General features: G+C 42.2%; 1 protein-coding gene and 1 long non-coding RNA gene across 2 annotated transcripts; one reads left to right on the forward strand and one right to left on the reverse strand.

Annotated features, from left to right (window-relative positions):
- Positions 1-3: 3 nt before the first annotated feature.
- Positions 4-2595, reverse strand: LOC136954763 (tumor necrosis factor receptor superfamily member 27-like). Its single transcript, XM_067248414.1, has 10 exons — positions 2563-2595; positions 2158-2271; positions 1873-2051; positions 1643-1764; positions 1489-1539; positions 1299-1409; positions 1018-1162; positions 759-903; positions 608-647; positions 4-303 (listed from the first exon to the last, which is right to left on the reverse strand). Exons 1-10 carry the CDS (start codon positions 2593-2595, stop codon positions 20-22), a joined length of 1224 nt encoding a protein of 407 aa, XP_067104515.1. The 3' UTR covers positions 4-19.
- Positions 2596-14036: 11441 nt separating this feature from the next.
- Positions 14037-15329, forward strand: LOC136954691 (uncharacterized). The gene is made up of 3 exons (XR_010878123.1): positions 14037-14149; positions 14534-14635; positions 14841-15329. It is a non-coding gene; the product is annotated as an uncharacterized lncRNA (long non-coding RNA).
- Positions 15330-15524: the final 195 nt, after the last annotated feature.

Consider the following 15524-nt stretch of genomic DNA (forward strand, 5'->3'; position numbering starts at 1 on the left):
CAGTGTCATGGCAACATCCCTAAGTTGCCTCCATACATTTAGCCACAAGAGCACGGTGAATCCTTGAAACAATGTCGGGGTGGGGCATGAGGGCAGCCGCTTGGGCCAGTTGCGGCAACAGTGTGTAGGTGGAGGTACGGAGATACTGGAAGAGATCCTGGAAGCTATGGAGGTGGGTGAGGATTTCAGAGGGAACCCCCAGAGAGAAACCCAACCTCCTCAGCCCACTGCCCCAACCCCCTGGGCCCAAGAGCAGAGACACATCTTGGACTGTGTCGTAGTCCAGACTCTCCAGACTCTGACCTGTGACAACAAAACACAAACAAAGCAGTGGGTGGATAACATTAGTTTTAGCAACAGACACCTTTTGGTCACTGCGAAAAATTGAAATGCAGAAGGATGTACAGGTATAATCAGAACTTGAAAGTAATGAAGCACAACAATCTGACCACACTGGAGTGATAGATAGTGATAGTGATAACCTAAACTGACATCCTTTTCCGGTTAGTGGTGACACAATCTGGGGAAGTAGGGATTACTGACCATCTTGAACTTTCAAGAATTTTCACTTCTGATTTTTCTCCTCTCTAGTTGCAAGGTAACTTACCTTGAGCCACAGAGCATATTTTCATCAGTTGCTGTTCCATCTAATAATCATATTAAAAAGTCAGTCAGTCACTGGAAGTGGTGTATTTTCCTCATCACCCCAATACCATATTGTACTACACCTCATTAATTAATTAATATGATATGCAAACCTCTTCTAACATGTGATAGTAGCTTCTTTGACCCTCCCAAGGCCTATCTTCTTCATGCTGATTGGAGGGCTTGACATTGGCGGTCACACTAATAACAATGGAGGTTGGATGCACCTCATTTTCATTGCTCAATGAGCCCAGGCCTCTGAGTGGTGGAGGGATTTTTATTCATCAAGAAAACATAACAACGATTTATCAGAAGTTAGTCCAAATGACAAATTCTAGTTTTTTTTTAAAAGGACAGGAAAATTCTAGGAACCTGTTGAGATCTTCAGCTGGGAGGGATGTCTGTGTGGAAGAACCTGGTGAACTCTCTCCTGTCTCTACGGGGTCAGAGAGGAGTGAGCACTGTGGAGAATCTGAGTCTGCTCCAGAGAACAGGCCTTCAGATTTCGGCACCTGTTCTAAACACAAACACATACACAGTGGAAACATCCATGATCCCTTTCTACGTTACATGAAAAATTACCACTAATTTGTTTTGTTCATGACTAGGATTTATCTAGTGTGGATATTATGTCATGTCAGGATTTTACTCACTGAGACTCTCAAATGTCAGCAGAAAGGCCCAAAGCAACAGAACCAAAATGAAGATTGAGGAGGCAAAGGCTGAGCCAATCAGAACCATGGACACTGGGACTGTCTTTGTCTCTAAAGGAGAAAGAGATTAAACAGTTAAACAAAATGTTGCAGTTTTTACAGATATTGTTAACTAATCTAGTTCACTTACTCTGCTGTGTAAATCTCTTGAACTTCCTCTTGGAAATAGGGATTTCCAAATCTAGGGGGAAAAGTTATGATTATTTGTAGATCCCAACGTTTTAGAAAATCTGTCCTTTTCAAATTGAGTGACTGAGAGTAACATTGATCTTTTTTGTTTTTACCTGCGGTGGTAGTGTGTGTTGGTTGCGAATGCAAACACTCCTTCCGAAAGTTGCTTGAGGAGCTATAGCAGGGCATACATAGAAGTTCTATCTCCCCTCTCATGCTCCTGAGCTCATAATACCTGTACACACAAAACACACAAATAGTCAGACGCTATGGACGGAGTCAAGACAACAACCAGAGTTAACTCCATATGTATCGCTTATGTTTCATGTGATACTCTTCTCACCCTACGACACACTGTCCACACTGGGCGTTGCTAGTGGGGGAGCATGCCCCCCTCTCCTGGCGGTTGAGCAGATTGCACTGAGTGCACTGCCAGCAGGGAGCCAGGCTGGTCTCAACACTAAATTGCCCCTCAGCGCATTCCACACAGAAACCCTCACCACCATCCCCAAAACCACAGTCCTGGGATAAGACACAGGTTGGTAGACTGAAACTGTAACACATAGTATGCAGATGGATAGAATAACAAACATGAATGCAAAAAGACGTACAGACATGCATAGGATACCTCAGACAGCTGTTCCCCAGGACCACACACAGGGCACTCCAAACAGGTGCCATTAGGGTCCAGAAACTGGGTCTGATCACAGCTGGGTACAGACAGCGCTACAATACTGGATACCTAATAATGCAGATGTGTGTTATTGTTGCACTGTGGTTGAGATACTATGATTGTTGCATTGTGCCTGGTATCTGAGATGTGATAACTTTGCAGTGTGTCTGGTGCATACAGACCATTCCTGGTGTACTTTATATGCACAATTTGTATAGTGCTTTGGATAAAAACTTCCGCTAAATGAATAAAATGTTACTGTAAAAAAATAGGAACCTCTTGGAACAAAAAAGCTACAGGAATGTGGTTGATAAACTTCAAAGCAATATTACAACATACAGAGTGGATATAGAAACATACCATGAGCAGGCCTGCACACAGACTGGACTCCATGAACACACCCAGGTCACTTGCCCTCTGGGCTGCCTTTTATAAAGAAAAGAGAACAGCTAACTGTACTATAAGGGGACATTCTCAAAGAATGTGCTCATCACCCCTAGCCATTATAACTCCTGTCCACTGACCTTCAGGCAGACATAAACACACACTGATAGAGTAGTTAATAACAGCAGTTATGAGAATCAGAAAATGACAAAAAATCCAGTTATCCATATATTTTCAATTTAGATGTAGACTGGTATCCCTTGAGGTTTGGAGAATGAGCACTATTTGTTGTAAATCACCATACCTTAACAGTGTGTCCCGTTCAAAGATGTTTTTACCTGAAGTTGATGTTCAGTAGCTTGTGGTACTGTTAGGTTTTATCTATAGAAGAATAAGATAATAAAAAATAAAAACGTTTTGACCCATGAGAGGAAATAGAACCTGTTGCTGACCTGATCTCACCATAACTGTATTTAATGTTACAATGTTTTCCTTCTTGCTCTGGAGTAGTTCTTGAGAGGGGTGGGAACTGCGATGGGTGTGTTGGTTTCCTCCCCTACCACTCTGCACATACAGGTCCAGCAGATGTGTGGGAATCCCCCCACATCTCCATCTGGCATTTCTGTTGTGTGACGCAGGAGAGGTTCCCTGCCGGACCAACACAGGGGAAAGGAAAGCCAGGGCTGCTGCCTGCAAACTTGGTCAGCACGTCACCACTGGCCTTCTCAGGTTCCCCCTGGGGAGTCTCCTTGACCCTCCTTTGCATAGTCAGGCAGGTAGGAAAGGTGCAGGTATGCTACGGAAATTGTTGAATACTGCACTCTGTTTCAGATAAAGAGCCCTCTGTGTGTCAATGTGGGGGCATCTGTGCTGAATGGCCACTAGGTGACGTTAGAAGCTGAAAGGCTAAGGAAACCTTCAGTCAGGAAAGCCAATTAGATTTGTTTGAGGAGCTAATATTGCACGGTCATTCGGAACTAGGAAGGTGGACATCACAAGTACTGATTGCATACTGTTTAAACAATCCAAGCACAGGTAGAACAGGTGTGCACACACATGCTGTTGCCCACTGTTTGCGATAAGAGTTAAGAAGAGACAGATTTATCAAATCAGCAGAGTTCATTTTATACAAGGATGCACAGACCACAGAACTCACAAACAGAATTAAAAAAGAGATAACATCACTATCATCACTTTCAGTTCAGAACATTTTCCTGATATGCATTTTGTTTTTCTGGGAGTGCCATCCACCCCCGCTGTGGAAGAGACAGTTGATGGTGTGTCCCAGTCATCACCACCACCACCTGAAGCACAGCAGAAAGTCTCATTTTTTATGCTCATGTTCCAACTGTTGCTAGGCAGTATCCTCATGTTAACATGGACTTGATGATAACTTGACCTGAAAAAACAAATGTGCTGAAACAATAAATACGTACTTTATTTGAATATCCCTTTGTAAACGACTGACCTGTTTATAGCCGCATTTCCTTCGGACTAATTGAGGGAGTAAGCAGATTACACTGCTTCTTCCAGCAGGGCTTCTGCCAGCACACCTGGGCAGCCCGTCAGAGATGGCCTTCTCGGGTTCCTCCCGGTCAGTGTCCTTGTCTCTGCTCTGCACGTTCAGGCCGGGACATCTAAGATTTCAGTCCTCTTTTTCAGACAAAGCGAGGTTTTATTATAGAGGAGGTGAAATTTGAATTTGACAAGAGAGGGATTCTGAAGGGGTTACTGATGTCAGATGACCACTAGGTGGTGGTAGGTGCAGGATGTTTAAGGACAACTGGATGCCTCCCTCCATCCAGTCTGTGGAGGAGAGCAGGACTTCAGATTTCTAGACAGGAAAACCAATTACATTTGTTTGAGGAGTTATCCTTAGACATTCATTCATGTCTGCTTAGCATTTCTTACTCCATCTTTGCATATAGATAACTCACACACACACACACACAGAATCCTTTTCCCTTTTACATTCATATGCATCATTACAATTATATTCTCAGCACACAGTAATGGTTTATCATAAGAATATTTTATCTCAGTATGGATATGATTTATATGATCAGTTTGCATCTGTGTACACACATCTATGTAAATAAGGCTACAAACAGCGTCATCACACAATATTTAATCACCCCCTGACTCATTCTCCAGACATGTTTGACTTGACTTAAACACACAAATCATTTACAGCTCCTACAGAGTGACAAAGAGAACAAAAGCATCTAACAAAAATAAACATGAATTAAGGACTTGATTAAAACAGTTAAATCCCACTTTCCCCAAACCCACTGAAATGTGTGTGAAACTTAGTTAAAAATAACAATAGTTTTAGTTCCCATGTTGAACTACAATGAGTTACCTTAGTTATGTTTATTGCTATTCCAGTGATTAATAAGTAACTCAGGGTACAAAAGGGAGAAGGCGTGGAGGTTTGTGCATGGAGAAAAGACTTTTGTCTCTTTTACCAAAGACGTGTCTTCTTGGGTCCGCTTTACATTTATTCAATTTAAAAAGGTTTTTCTTTTGGGTTGACCAAAACTAGGTGCTTCTGGAATACACTAGGGAATCCCACAGGTAATTTCCAGCTAGATATGTTTGTCTGATATTTGTACAATACGAGGGCACAACATGTGCTTCATGTGCATTGTTACGATTTTTCAGATAGGTTTAACAATTCATACAATGACTCCCAGTATGCTTGCTGTTCTTGCAGACCGGCCATGGATTCAGTAAGAACTTGCTGTTCCACAGCTCTCCGTCTTCTGGTCCTGGTCTCAGCCTGGCATCTTTGCTCTGGTATGGTTAGAAGCCCAACAAAGGGATTTAGAAGCAGTTGATAATACACTAAAGAATGCCTAAAGAGTTTTTGACTTCTTGTATAATTTCATTTGCAGTTTAGCCACCTATTTATGGGAGTAAGGTGTTTTTTTTTATAGCATTATTAACCTTATGTATCATTGAATATTATGTGGGTTCTCTGTGTTTTTCAGGCTCGGCTAGTCATAGCCTCTGGGGCAAAAAAGTACAGTTTAAGGCAACAAACTGTGTGTGGCAGCTGGACCAGAAGGTGCCAGCCCTCGAGGAGCTGAGCGTGTGTCTACTCCTCCATCCAACAATGAAGGTCCCCAAATGGACTGGCTTTGTCTACAAGCCTCGTGGTGAGCGACACATTGAGCTAGGACTGACTGGCAAGGATAAGTTCTTTGAGGCATGGCTCATGGACCAGATGTTTCCTGTGGAAAAGGATCTGGCTCTGAACGAGTGGCACACCATCTGTCTCACCTGGTCCGGCCCCCACAACAGGCTCAGCCTGTACATCAACGGGAGCCGTCTGCTGGAGGCGACTGTTAACGCGACCCTGGCCCGACCACTAGCCCAAAACGGCACCCTCACTCTCGGTCTGCCACATACCGTGAATGGGGCTGGCAACCTGATAGTAGAGACTGGGAGGAACTTCGTGGGTGACATAAGCCTGTTTAGGATGTGGTCGAGGGAGAGAACCGCCGAGGAGCTTCTGAACCAGACCTGTACAGATGGTGATGTAGTAAGCTGGGACACACGGGACTGGAACTATACATGTTTCCCTAATCCTGACAAACTCCTTACCTGCAGTAGGTGTCACAAGTCCATTCGATTTTATTTAGATTTATTTATATATATATATATCCATGGTCAGTATGGTCATTGTCACAAACTATGCAAATCCTATGTCCTATGTGAGCTCATTTATCGTGTACATTTTTTCAGAGTGGTCACTATACAAAATCCAAATGAGTGCCACCATCTCACCAAAGCCCATAACTCCATTGAAGAAAATCCTACATCAATGGGTGAGAAGAATAGTATAACAAGAATGTGTTCTTTCAATGACAAGAATGTGTCATGAGAGCAATTTTGACTTGGTCATCATAGAAACTATCGCAGCGGTCCTTTGATAACATCAGTCTCCTGTGTCTTCCTCCTTCAGCTGAGGAGCGTTTTTCCCCACAACATATTCGTGGAGGACATTTTTGTCTCAGCATTGAGGTAGCTGAAATATTGCAATATTTGAAAACATGGCACTTCTGCTGTGTATGTATGTGTGTATGTGGCTGTGCACATGTGCAGGATATTGGGTTTAGGTATTTGGTTGTCTACATTTGTTTCTGCATGAAGCAATTTAGTTGAACATCTTTGAGGACGTAGAAGTGTACGTTTAGTATGCACATTATTAAAACATGTTGTGTCTGCACATTAAGGTGCTATCTATATTATTCACAGCAATAGTCACAGCGGGGACAAGTATTTTTTATCTAATCTCTGTTATCTGTGTTTCCACACAGACCAGCCTCACGTGGAAGTAATGATGAAGTTATGCAAGGCATCCAACAAGCTCAGGTACTGTATATAGATGTCATTGGATTGTCCCCAATAAGGGCGATATCCTCAGACACTCTTAGGCCACAGAAGGATACCTTAGACACAATAAGGGTTCTCCTTCAAACAGTGATTGATGAGACGCTCCTGCATGCGTCACGGTCACATTTGTACTTAAATCTCACAACTTTTGAAAACAAGAACAGCATGTCAGAGCCAGGGCAGACCTTTATGCATTTTAAATTATAAGCACACATATTTTGTTTTTCTCTAGGACATCGAGAAATTGTCAAAGACAACTTTTGACAGGTACAGAAAACCAATTAAATGAAGCCTACCCAAGGCTGCACTGTGTGGTTGATTTGACATATTACTGCATGAATAACATAGTGCTTGTGGTCAAGTCACCTGACGATGGCTGTGCTGCATGTGTCTTTGTGTAGTTTCCTCAGTGAGGTCTATGTGAGTGTGCAACCTGAGATGGATATCAGTGTGGTTCAGGCTAACATATCTGATATGCTGAGACCAGCCTTCGTCGCTGACCCCTTCACCCTGACTGCAGACCCTGGCACCCTCAGTGTAAAGCCCATAGGTGAGTACACACACACATTTTTGCACACCCACACGAATCCACAGGCACACACAAGTAGATGCTCAGCCGAACCCACCCACACACACACACACACAAACACATGCTGACACAAACCCGCACGCAAGCAACAGAATACAGATGCACACACATAGAAAATAGATTTGTCGACTGAGGAGTTAACGCCTTTCTTCTTCCTGAAGGAACAGTACCACCACCTACTGTCACCGCCACCCCTGAGAGCTTACTGACTGTGCCAACTCTGGGAATCACTCTGTTCTCCACCCCTAGAGAACCACAGCACCCCAATTACACACTAGCTGGTTAGTCAAGAACACACCTCCTTAACTACTGTCTGTAATATTCAATTGTAGATTATTTGAAAGTGCTATGGAGCCATTTATTAATTCAAGGCAAACAGTAATACATCTCAGGGAAGACGTATGACGTACACTAACAAGGTGGTTGGTTTAGTGACACATTGTACACAAAGCTGTTAGCTGGAAAAGTAGGATGTTAGAATGGTATTAGTCCCTAACCACATAAAATTGCTTTTCTTTATTTCCATTTTCCTGTCCATGAACTTATATGGCAACTTTGGAAATAAAATGCTAATTTGCACTTTCATTTCTAGTAGACTACAAGGACACCTTCTTCAGAGTTAAACTGAGGTTGAACATGACTGGAGAGATTCAGAAACCAATGAATACCATCAATAAATGGGTGAGAAACATTTAACCACTACAAATATGTATTTCTGTCTTTGAGCGCAATCCTTCACGGTTTCTTTTTGTCTTCGGGCAACAGCTTCAGGAAAAACTCAAGCCACATCAAATGGAGATATTACACTTGAAGATCCTAGAAGAGGCTGTCAGGTGAGGCTCAACCACTTCATCCACCCATGGTTGGCCTTATGTAGACATGCATGTGGTCACAAATGTCTCTTTTGTGTCTTTATCAAGCATATCTGAAAATCTGTTCAGCTTCATAATACCAAATCTCTGTGTCTATTCTGTTTGTAGGGGTAGTGATAATGAGGAGACTCATGGATCGGAGATGGTGAGCATGTTCATTTAAACTCTGTCCGCAAAACATATTAAAGATTGTGGCAATAGCTGAGAACTGAGTGGTACTGAAGGTTTTATTAAGTTATAATGAACAGCATATCCACTTTTGTGCACTCTCTCTTTTAGATTCCTAGGCTGAGTGAGAAAGCGTAAGTACAGTTGACAGAGGCCAAACATATGAAATTCTAACTCCTGCTGCTTAGCTTGGATCCAGGATGCTGCCAGTGGTTTATTGAATATGGCAGTGGACTTTTTCATTTCTTATTTGTATCCACACTTCCTGTATTTTTCCCCCAAGGTATAAATGTGCATTCCACATTCAGGCGTTTGGCACACGCAACATAACAGAGACCAAGGACCTCATTCACAAGCTGCTGACCACAAAGCACACTGACAATGTTATCACCATCCAGGCAGGTGTTATTGAGATAACACACATAGGTATGTAGTTCTGACATCGAGTCAAAGGGTTTCTCTTCTCTAGGTATTGGAATCGGGTGCCATGTGCCATGACAATGTTAGTTATTTACAGTATCTGTTTTGCAGAGCCGGGCATCTGCCCAGAGGACACTACCAAGGGTATCTACGGGGAATACATATGGCCTTCTGGTGAACCAGAGCAGAACACCTCCATTGGCTGTTATAAGAACCCGGCTAAGAAAGGATACAGGCAGTGGTGAGCCTATTTTCAGAAAAAAAAACTATTTGTGCTTGTTATTGCATAACAGTGGGAAACGTCTTCTGACTAAAATCAAATAAAAGGATTTCTGGGGTTATGGTAATCTTATTGTACACAGCGTGCTGTGTTTTTCATAACAGACTAAGCAAGCAAAACTAAAATTGGATTCTAAATGTGTTGTTCAAAACAAACAGAGACTGAGCCATCTTCACTAGATGAGAGCACAGGTGGTCTCAGTATTATTTGATCTGTGTGTTTCCCTAATGTGCAGCCAGCACGACTGCGTTCAGCTGTGAAACCACTTGTTTCCATGGAGATGGCTTAATGAACAGAGATATATCCCTAAATTACTGTAGGTGATTTGTCTCAACACAATAATTTACCTGCTTAGTCAACCTTAATGGAGCTCTCCTATATTCAGCAGTGACCCTCAGACAGGAGACCATTTCCTATCAATTGCTTATAGTGTAATAAATGTTTCCTTTGAACGATTTTCCATACTATGAATGTATTGTTCAGAGTTGCCACAGAAAAACAGTAACTGAATTATAGGGTGATTGTCTTTTTAAGAACATTTTTGAGCCAATCTTTGTTAGGGGCCAAAATACCAAAATAGCCTGTTTATTTACCGGGTTGTCAATAATTGCTTAGGAGATAAACTTCAAGACTGAATATGCATAACTTTGACCTCAGCTATCATCTTGCATTGAATATCATCCTGTGTGTCTATTATCACCTGCTCTCATCCTCTTCCTCTATCTGTAGTGACTTAGATCCTGACTCTGAGAAGGCCACCTGGCGGGATCCAGACTTTAGTAAATGCAAGCCAGTCTTCACTTTCTCTAACCTAGGAGACCTCATCGTCACAGCAAGTAAGTCCCCAGCCACCAACTAAATACACTGCTATGTATCGAGAAGACATATGCCTTGAAATTGTAGATAGTCATACAACGTACATAATCACCTGTATTTGTACATTTAAAAACCCAGATATTAATGAGCTATCATAATTAAGATGTGCTATTTTTCTCTTCCAGATAACACAGCTGATGTGGTGGTCATGATTGAGGACCTGGTGAACAGTGAGCTGGGTTCTGATGGGAGCCTGACGGGGGAGGAGCTGAACATAGTGGTCGACAAGCTAGCTGAAGTGATGGGGGTTGCCACGGTGACCCCTGAGCTTGGATCGAAGATCATTGGAATCATCAGTGACCTCCTGGGATCTGACACTGTCTTGTCAGCAGTGGGTAATAGGTGAATTAGAGACATTTGAACAGGAATAGATTGACAATGAAGAGAACAAAGTATTATTTCAATGATTAAGGAACATTGAACATTTAGCGGGGAATTTATTTTTCTGCCTTGCTGTCTTCAATTCAATTCTGACCCTCTATTTCTGTTATCCTCCTTGACACCTGTGTCCGTTCTTTTGCCTTTCCTTTCTCCAAAAGAATCCTGAATCTGATTGAAAATGTTGGGAACAAGATGTTTTTTTCTGGGGAGTCAGCCAACGTGACTGTCCCCTCGCTGGCCGTCTCCATGGTTAATGTGGACCCAGACCAGTTCCATGGCCTGACCTTCGGTGTTTCCTCCTTTTCCACTGGCCTAGTCCCAGAGGTCAGAAACCATGCGGCACAGCATCTGTGGTAGTCACATGGAAACTCCACTATTGTGTGTGTGTGTGTGCGTGTTTGTCGGCAGTCAAATCAATGTGTGTCGTATCACATCATGTTCCAGTTAATAATCTGTGGTGTGATTTATAAGGCTTGACTTCCGCTCTGCAGGGCATGCCCTTGAGTGAGTGGAAAAAGTCATTCCTCTAACAAACTATAATCTAATAATTAGACAAAGAGGGTGATGCAAAACTCAACAGGATATGTGACTTCTGGTCTTCAGCCTCCAGCATTATACCTGGTTAATTTGCAACAAGGACATTAAGCATACTCGTAACTGATAAACTGATCAATTCATTCAGGACATTTTACTGTTTTATGTCTAATGTTTTTGCACTGATTCAATGGCAAATCTGATTTCCTTTCTGATACTGTTTATACTATTAAGTAGACAGTATATTGACTTCCAATCAGAGGATGGCAAATAACTCTTATTAAACTTTGTATTGTAGATTTTTGTCAACCAGTCCTTTGTGAGCGATCCATTTGAAGGTGCCGTGGCATCCATCTCCCTACCCTCGGCCCTAGAGACAATCCTACACAACAACGGAAACAGACGCAGAGTCCAGTTCCAATTCTATGGTCTACAAGAGCTATTCAAGGTACATACACTCATATAATGACACAAATTAAAATCTACTTTTGTGTAGTTTTGTTAAATGTTCTCATCATTTTGCATCCAAATTTCTTTTTTTATTGTAGTATATACAGCCGTGGCCAAAAGTATTGGGAGCGACATACATTTTGTGTTTGCAAAGCTTGCTGGGTCGTGGCATAAAATGACTGCTATCATAATTTCACTAAGTCATATCATCAGCACGGGAAAGTGTGAACTAGTTCTAGCCCGGTGAAATCACTCTATCATTCTGATTGGATTTTAAGAGCAGATTGACTGCTGTAAAAGAGGGGACTATTTGCATATATTTAAATTTTTCGCCCCAAAAAATCTTTAAAAAATATGAAATGGGCCTTATTGTATTCCAGTATTCTATAGAAACATGTGAAAACATTTTCCTCAAATACTGAACCAGCAAACTTTGCAAAACACAACATCTGTCATTGCCAAAACTTATGGCCACGACTGTATATTTTAATATATGTTGATAACAGAAATTGTTTGTTGTTCTCTGTATATTATTCATTTACAGGACATGGAAAGCAACTTGACACTAAATACCTATGTAGTGTCTGCTAGCGTTAGCAACAGCCTCGTCAGCAATCTCAATGAGTCTGTAGTAGTTATACTCAGACACCTCAAGCCAAAAGAGGTGACAAATTGATCATATCAAAAATAACTGAGCTGCGGTTTTGCTTTTTGAATGTCATGACATAAGCTCTACGTCCCACAGACCAGTGACAGGGTGCAGTGCGTGTACTGGGACTTCCAGAAAAACAGTAAGTTCCTCATCGCTTTAACTTCCTCTCTGCAGGGTTTGTTTTGCAACGATCATGCACGAAGGGAACATGTTTACAACTCAGGATTTAGAGGGATGTCAAATGCTCTCCGTTGGTGCACAGTGTGTGTGTATGCATCTGTGTGAATGTGCATCCATGTATTTGTACATGTGTGAACCTGCTAATCAAAATTCTGTGTGTCAGATGGGCAGGGGGGCTGGAGCAGTCAAGGCTGTGAGACCGAGAGCAGGTCTGCTTATCTGACCAGCTGTCGCTGTAATCACCTGACACACTTTGGTGTGCTCCTGGTGAGTGGTTGATTCCCCGTGCTTGCACAACTGAATGGAAGGGCAAGCCTTAATACACAGAAATGTATATATATGTTTGTCCATATACATATGTACCTGGTAACGCTCTTTGCATTGTTGCGTTGTTATCAGACTAGAAGTTGCGTGTGTTGTCTTGCAGGATGTGTCCAGGACACCCATTAGTGAAAAGGACAGCCGGATCCTGTCCATCATCTCCTACCTGGGCTGTGGGGTGTCCTCCCTCTTCCTGGGCATCAGTCTGCTGACTTACACTGCCTTTGGGTAAGCTTACCATCTGGACCATCAAACGCAGAGACGATACAGATACCGGTTGGTTCCACGTCTTCTTTGTTGTGTAACCTTCTCTCTGTCAATCTCTTGTATAACTCTTCCCTCAAGGTGCCATTAAACCAATCTCTGCTTTCCCAATTCCGTATGGATATTCCATTTCACACCAAACCTAACACTTAGCCTTAACCTAGCCTTCACCTCTAACGCCACCCCCCCCTTCCTCTTCACACACACATACACACACCACTAACACCATTTCTGTTTGGTCCTTCTTCTCACACAGGAAGTTGCGTAAAGACTACCCGTCCAAGATCCTACTCAACCTATCAGGGGCTCTGCTGGGGCTCAACATGGTCTTCCTGCTCAACTCCTGGCTCTCATCCTTCAACAACTATGGCCTCTGCATCACCACTGCAGTCACCTTGCACTACTTCATGTTGGCATCCTTCACTTGGATGGCCCTGGAGGCCGTCCACATGTACTTCGCTCTGGTCAAGGTCTTTAACATCTACGTCCCCTCCTACATTCTCAAGTTCTGCGCCCTTGGCTGGGGTAAGGCTGGAGAGATGGCAATTTGTGGACTATATGTAAAGAGAGATTGAGAGAAAACAGAAATAGTCAATAGAAAAATTCTATTGATTGTCTTTTAACTGAATGAATAGAATTCATATATCGGGTGTTTGGTGTTTACACAGGCCTTCCCCTGGTGATTGTCAGCCTAGTCCTGGCGATAGACATGGATGCCTATGGCAATGACTCGTCCAGGAAGTCTGCAGACGATCTGCAGAACTCTGAATCATTGTAAGTGTGATGTTTGGGAAACTTTTACTTACCATTCTGGATTTGAATTTTACGAGTAGGTCAGACGATAGACTTGACTCTCCTCTCCCCTTCTCTCTCCATCTCATTTTCTTCCATCAGCTGCTGGTTGCAGAGCAATGTGGTCTTCTACATCACAGTGTTGGCCTTTGTTCTGCTGGTCATGCTGATAAACCTTTCTGTGTTCATCGTGGTTCTGGTTCAGATCCGCAACATGCGGACCAACAAACCTGCTGGAAACAAGGGGAGCATGCTGCAGGACTTGCGAGCGGCAGCCAGCCTCACCTTTCTGCTGGGTCTCACTTGGCCACTAGCCTTCTTCGCCTTGGGTCCGGCCAAAGTACCGCTACTCTATTTTTTCTGCATCCTTAACAGTCTTCAGGGTAAGGAGCACCAAGGGACAGAAACTTGATTTCACTTTATTGTTTTGTAAGTAGGTTTTAAAAAGGCATTATTTAGGGACATTTTGAGACTCACACTGTCAGTGTGTCATTGATTAGACAGAGCCTTTGGTTGATTCTCTTTTTTTCTGTCCTATTTTCTTTTTTGGTCGACATACTTTTTTTGGCCCTTTCTTGTTTTTAACCTGTAGCACTTTGAGATTTTACCTAATATAAGGTGCCTTATAAATATTATTATTACCATTACTATTATTATGAAAAGGAAGAAAGGAAATTAGAAAAACAAAGGAAATGACAAAAGAAAGGAAGGAAGTTTATTGAAGAGGAAGGAAGTAAGGTCCAACTTGTTAACTCTCTGTGTTTCAGGGTTCTTCATCTTTGTGTTCCACTGTCTGATGAAAGAGAATGTTAGGAAGCAGTGGAGAATCCACCTGTGCTGTGGCAGATTCAGGCTTAATGACTATTCAGGTGAAGAGAACAGTCTGTTATTTGTTTGGTTGTCTGTCTGTCTGTCTGTCTTCCTGTGGAGAGCTAAAACCCTAACTAGAAGACACTGTACCCATGCAAAGGAATCTTCTTAGACAGCAACCTTTTATGAAGTGTTAGCTGTAGATATATGGATTATCTGCATGTTTAGGTGACAGTAATAACATTGAACTTTGTGCCTCCTTAGACTGGAGTCGTTCTGTGACATGCGACAGGTCCAAGCAGAACCAGTTGGTGAACTCCCCTTCTTTGAGGTCTGTAGACACCAGCTCCAGCAGGAAGATCTCTGACTCGTCCACTGGTTCTGCGCCAGTCCACTTCTAGGGGGAAAAGTCTACTGAGACCCGTAGCGAGATCATGTGACAGGGTCCAGGGTTTGTCTTGACTTCCCATCTCCAGTAAGCTGTTACAGCTTCAGTACAATAAAACAACATGGATATGTTGAATAGTTTTGGCATGGCACTGAAAACGTCCAGATTCTGCAATTTAATGTCCTTGTCTAACTAAAAAACAAGCTTATTTGTACAGTTTATTGTTAATTGTAACAGTGCCTTTGTAGTTTCATCTACTTTTTGGATAAAGAGACTATGTTTACTGTGTATATGAAAGTGGTATTTTAATTTAAATGTCGATAATTTTGAATTTGACTTAATTTAGTCCATTAGCACATACATGTAATAATGTGATGGTGGTTGCTGTTAAATCCTTTAGTATCAATATATTTATCAGCTTTAGGTAAAATTCAAAAGTAAGTCAAAATAACTTCAATAAAAGTATTTTCATTTTCAATTATGTTACTACTGGCTTTCTGGGAGTAGAATAACTTGTTTTGCATTTTTCACCCAACTTTGACTAACAATTTATCAATTTA

This window comes from Osmerus mordax, chromosome 12 (assembly GCF_038355195.1).
Source record: "Osmerus mordax isolate fOsmMor3 chromosome 12, fOsmMor3.pri, whole genome shotgun sequence".
NCBI classification, from domain to species: Eukaryota; Metazoa; Chordata; class Actinopteri; order Osmeriformes; family Osmeridae; genus Osmerus; species Osmerus mordax.

Bases quoted from the DNA above. Each gene is read 5' to 3' on its own strand.
- LOC136954763 (XM_067248414.1), bottom strand. From the start codon at position 2,595: ATGGAGTCCAGTCTGTGTGCAGGCCTGCTCATG. The intron at 1,540-1,642 runs GTAAAAACAAAA...TTTTCCCCCTAG, and splicing joins AACACACACTACCACCGCAG to ATTTGGAAATCCCTATTTCC. The intron at 1,163-1,298 runs GTGAGTAAAATC...GTTTGTGTTTAG, and splicing joins GCTGACATTTGAGAGTCTCA to AACAGGTGCCGAAATCTGAA.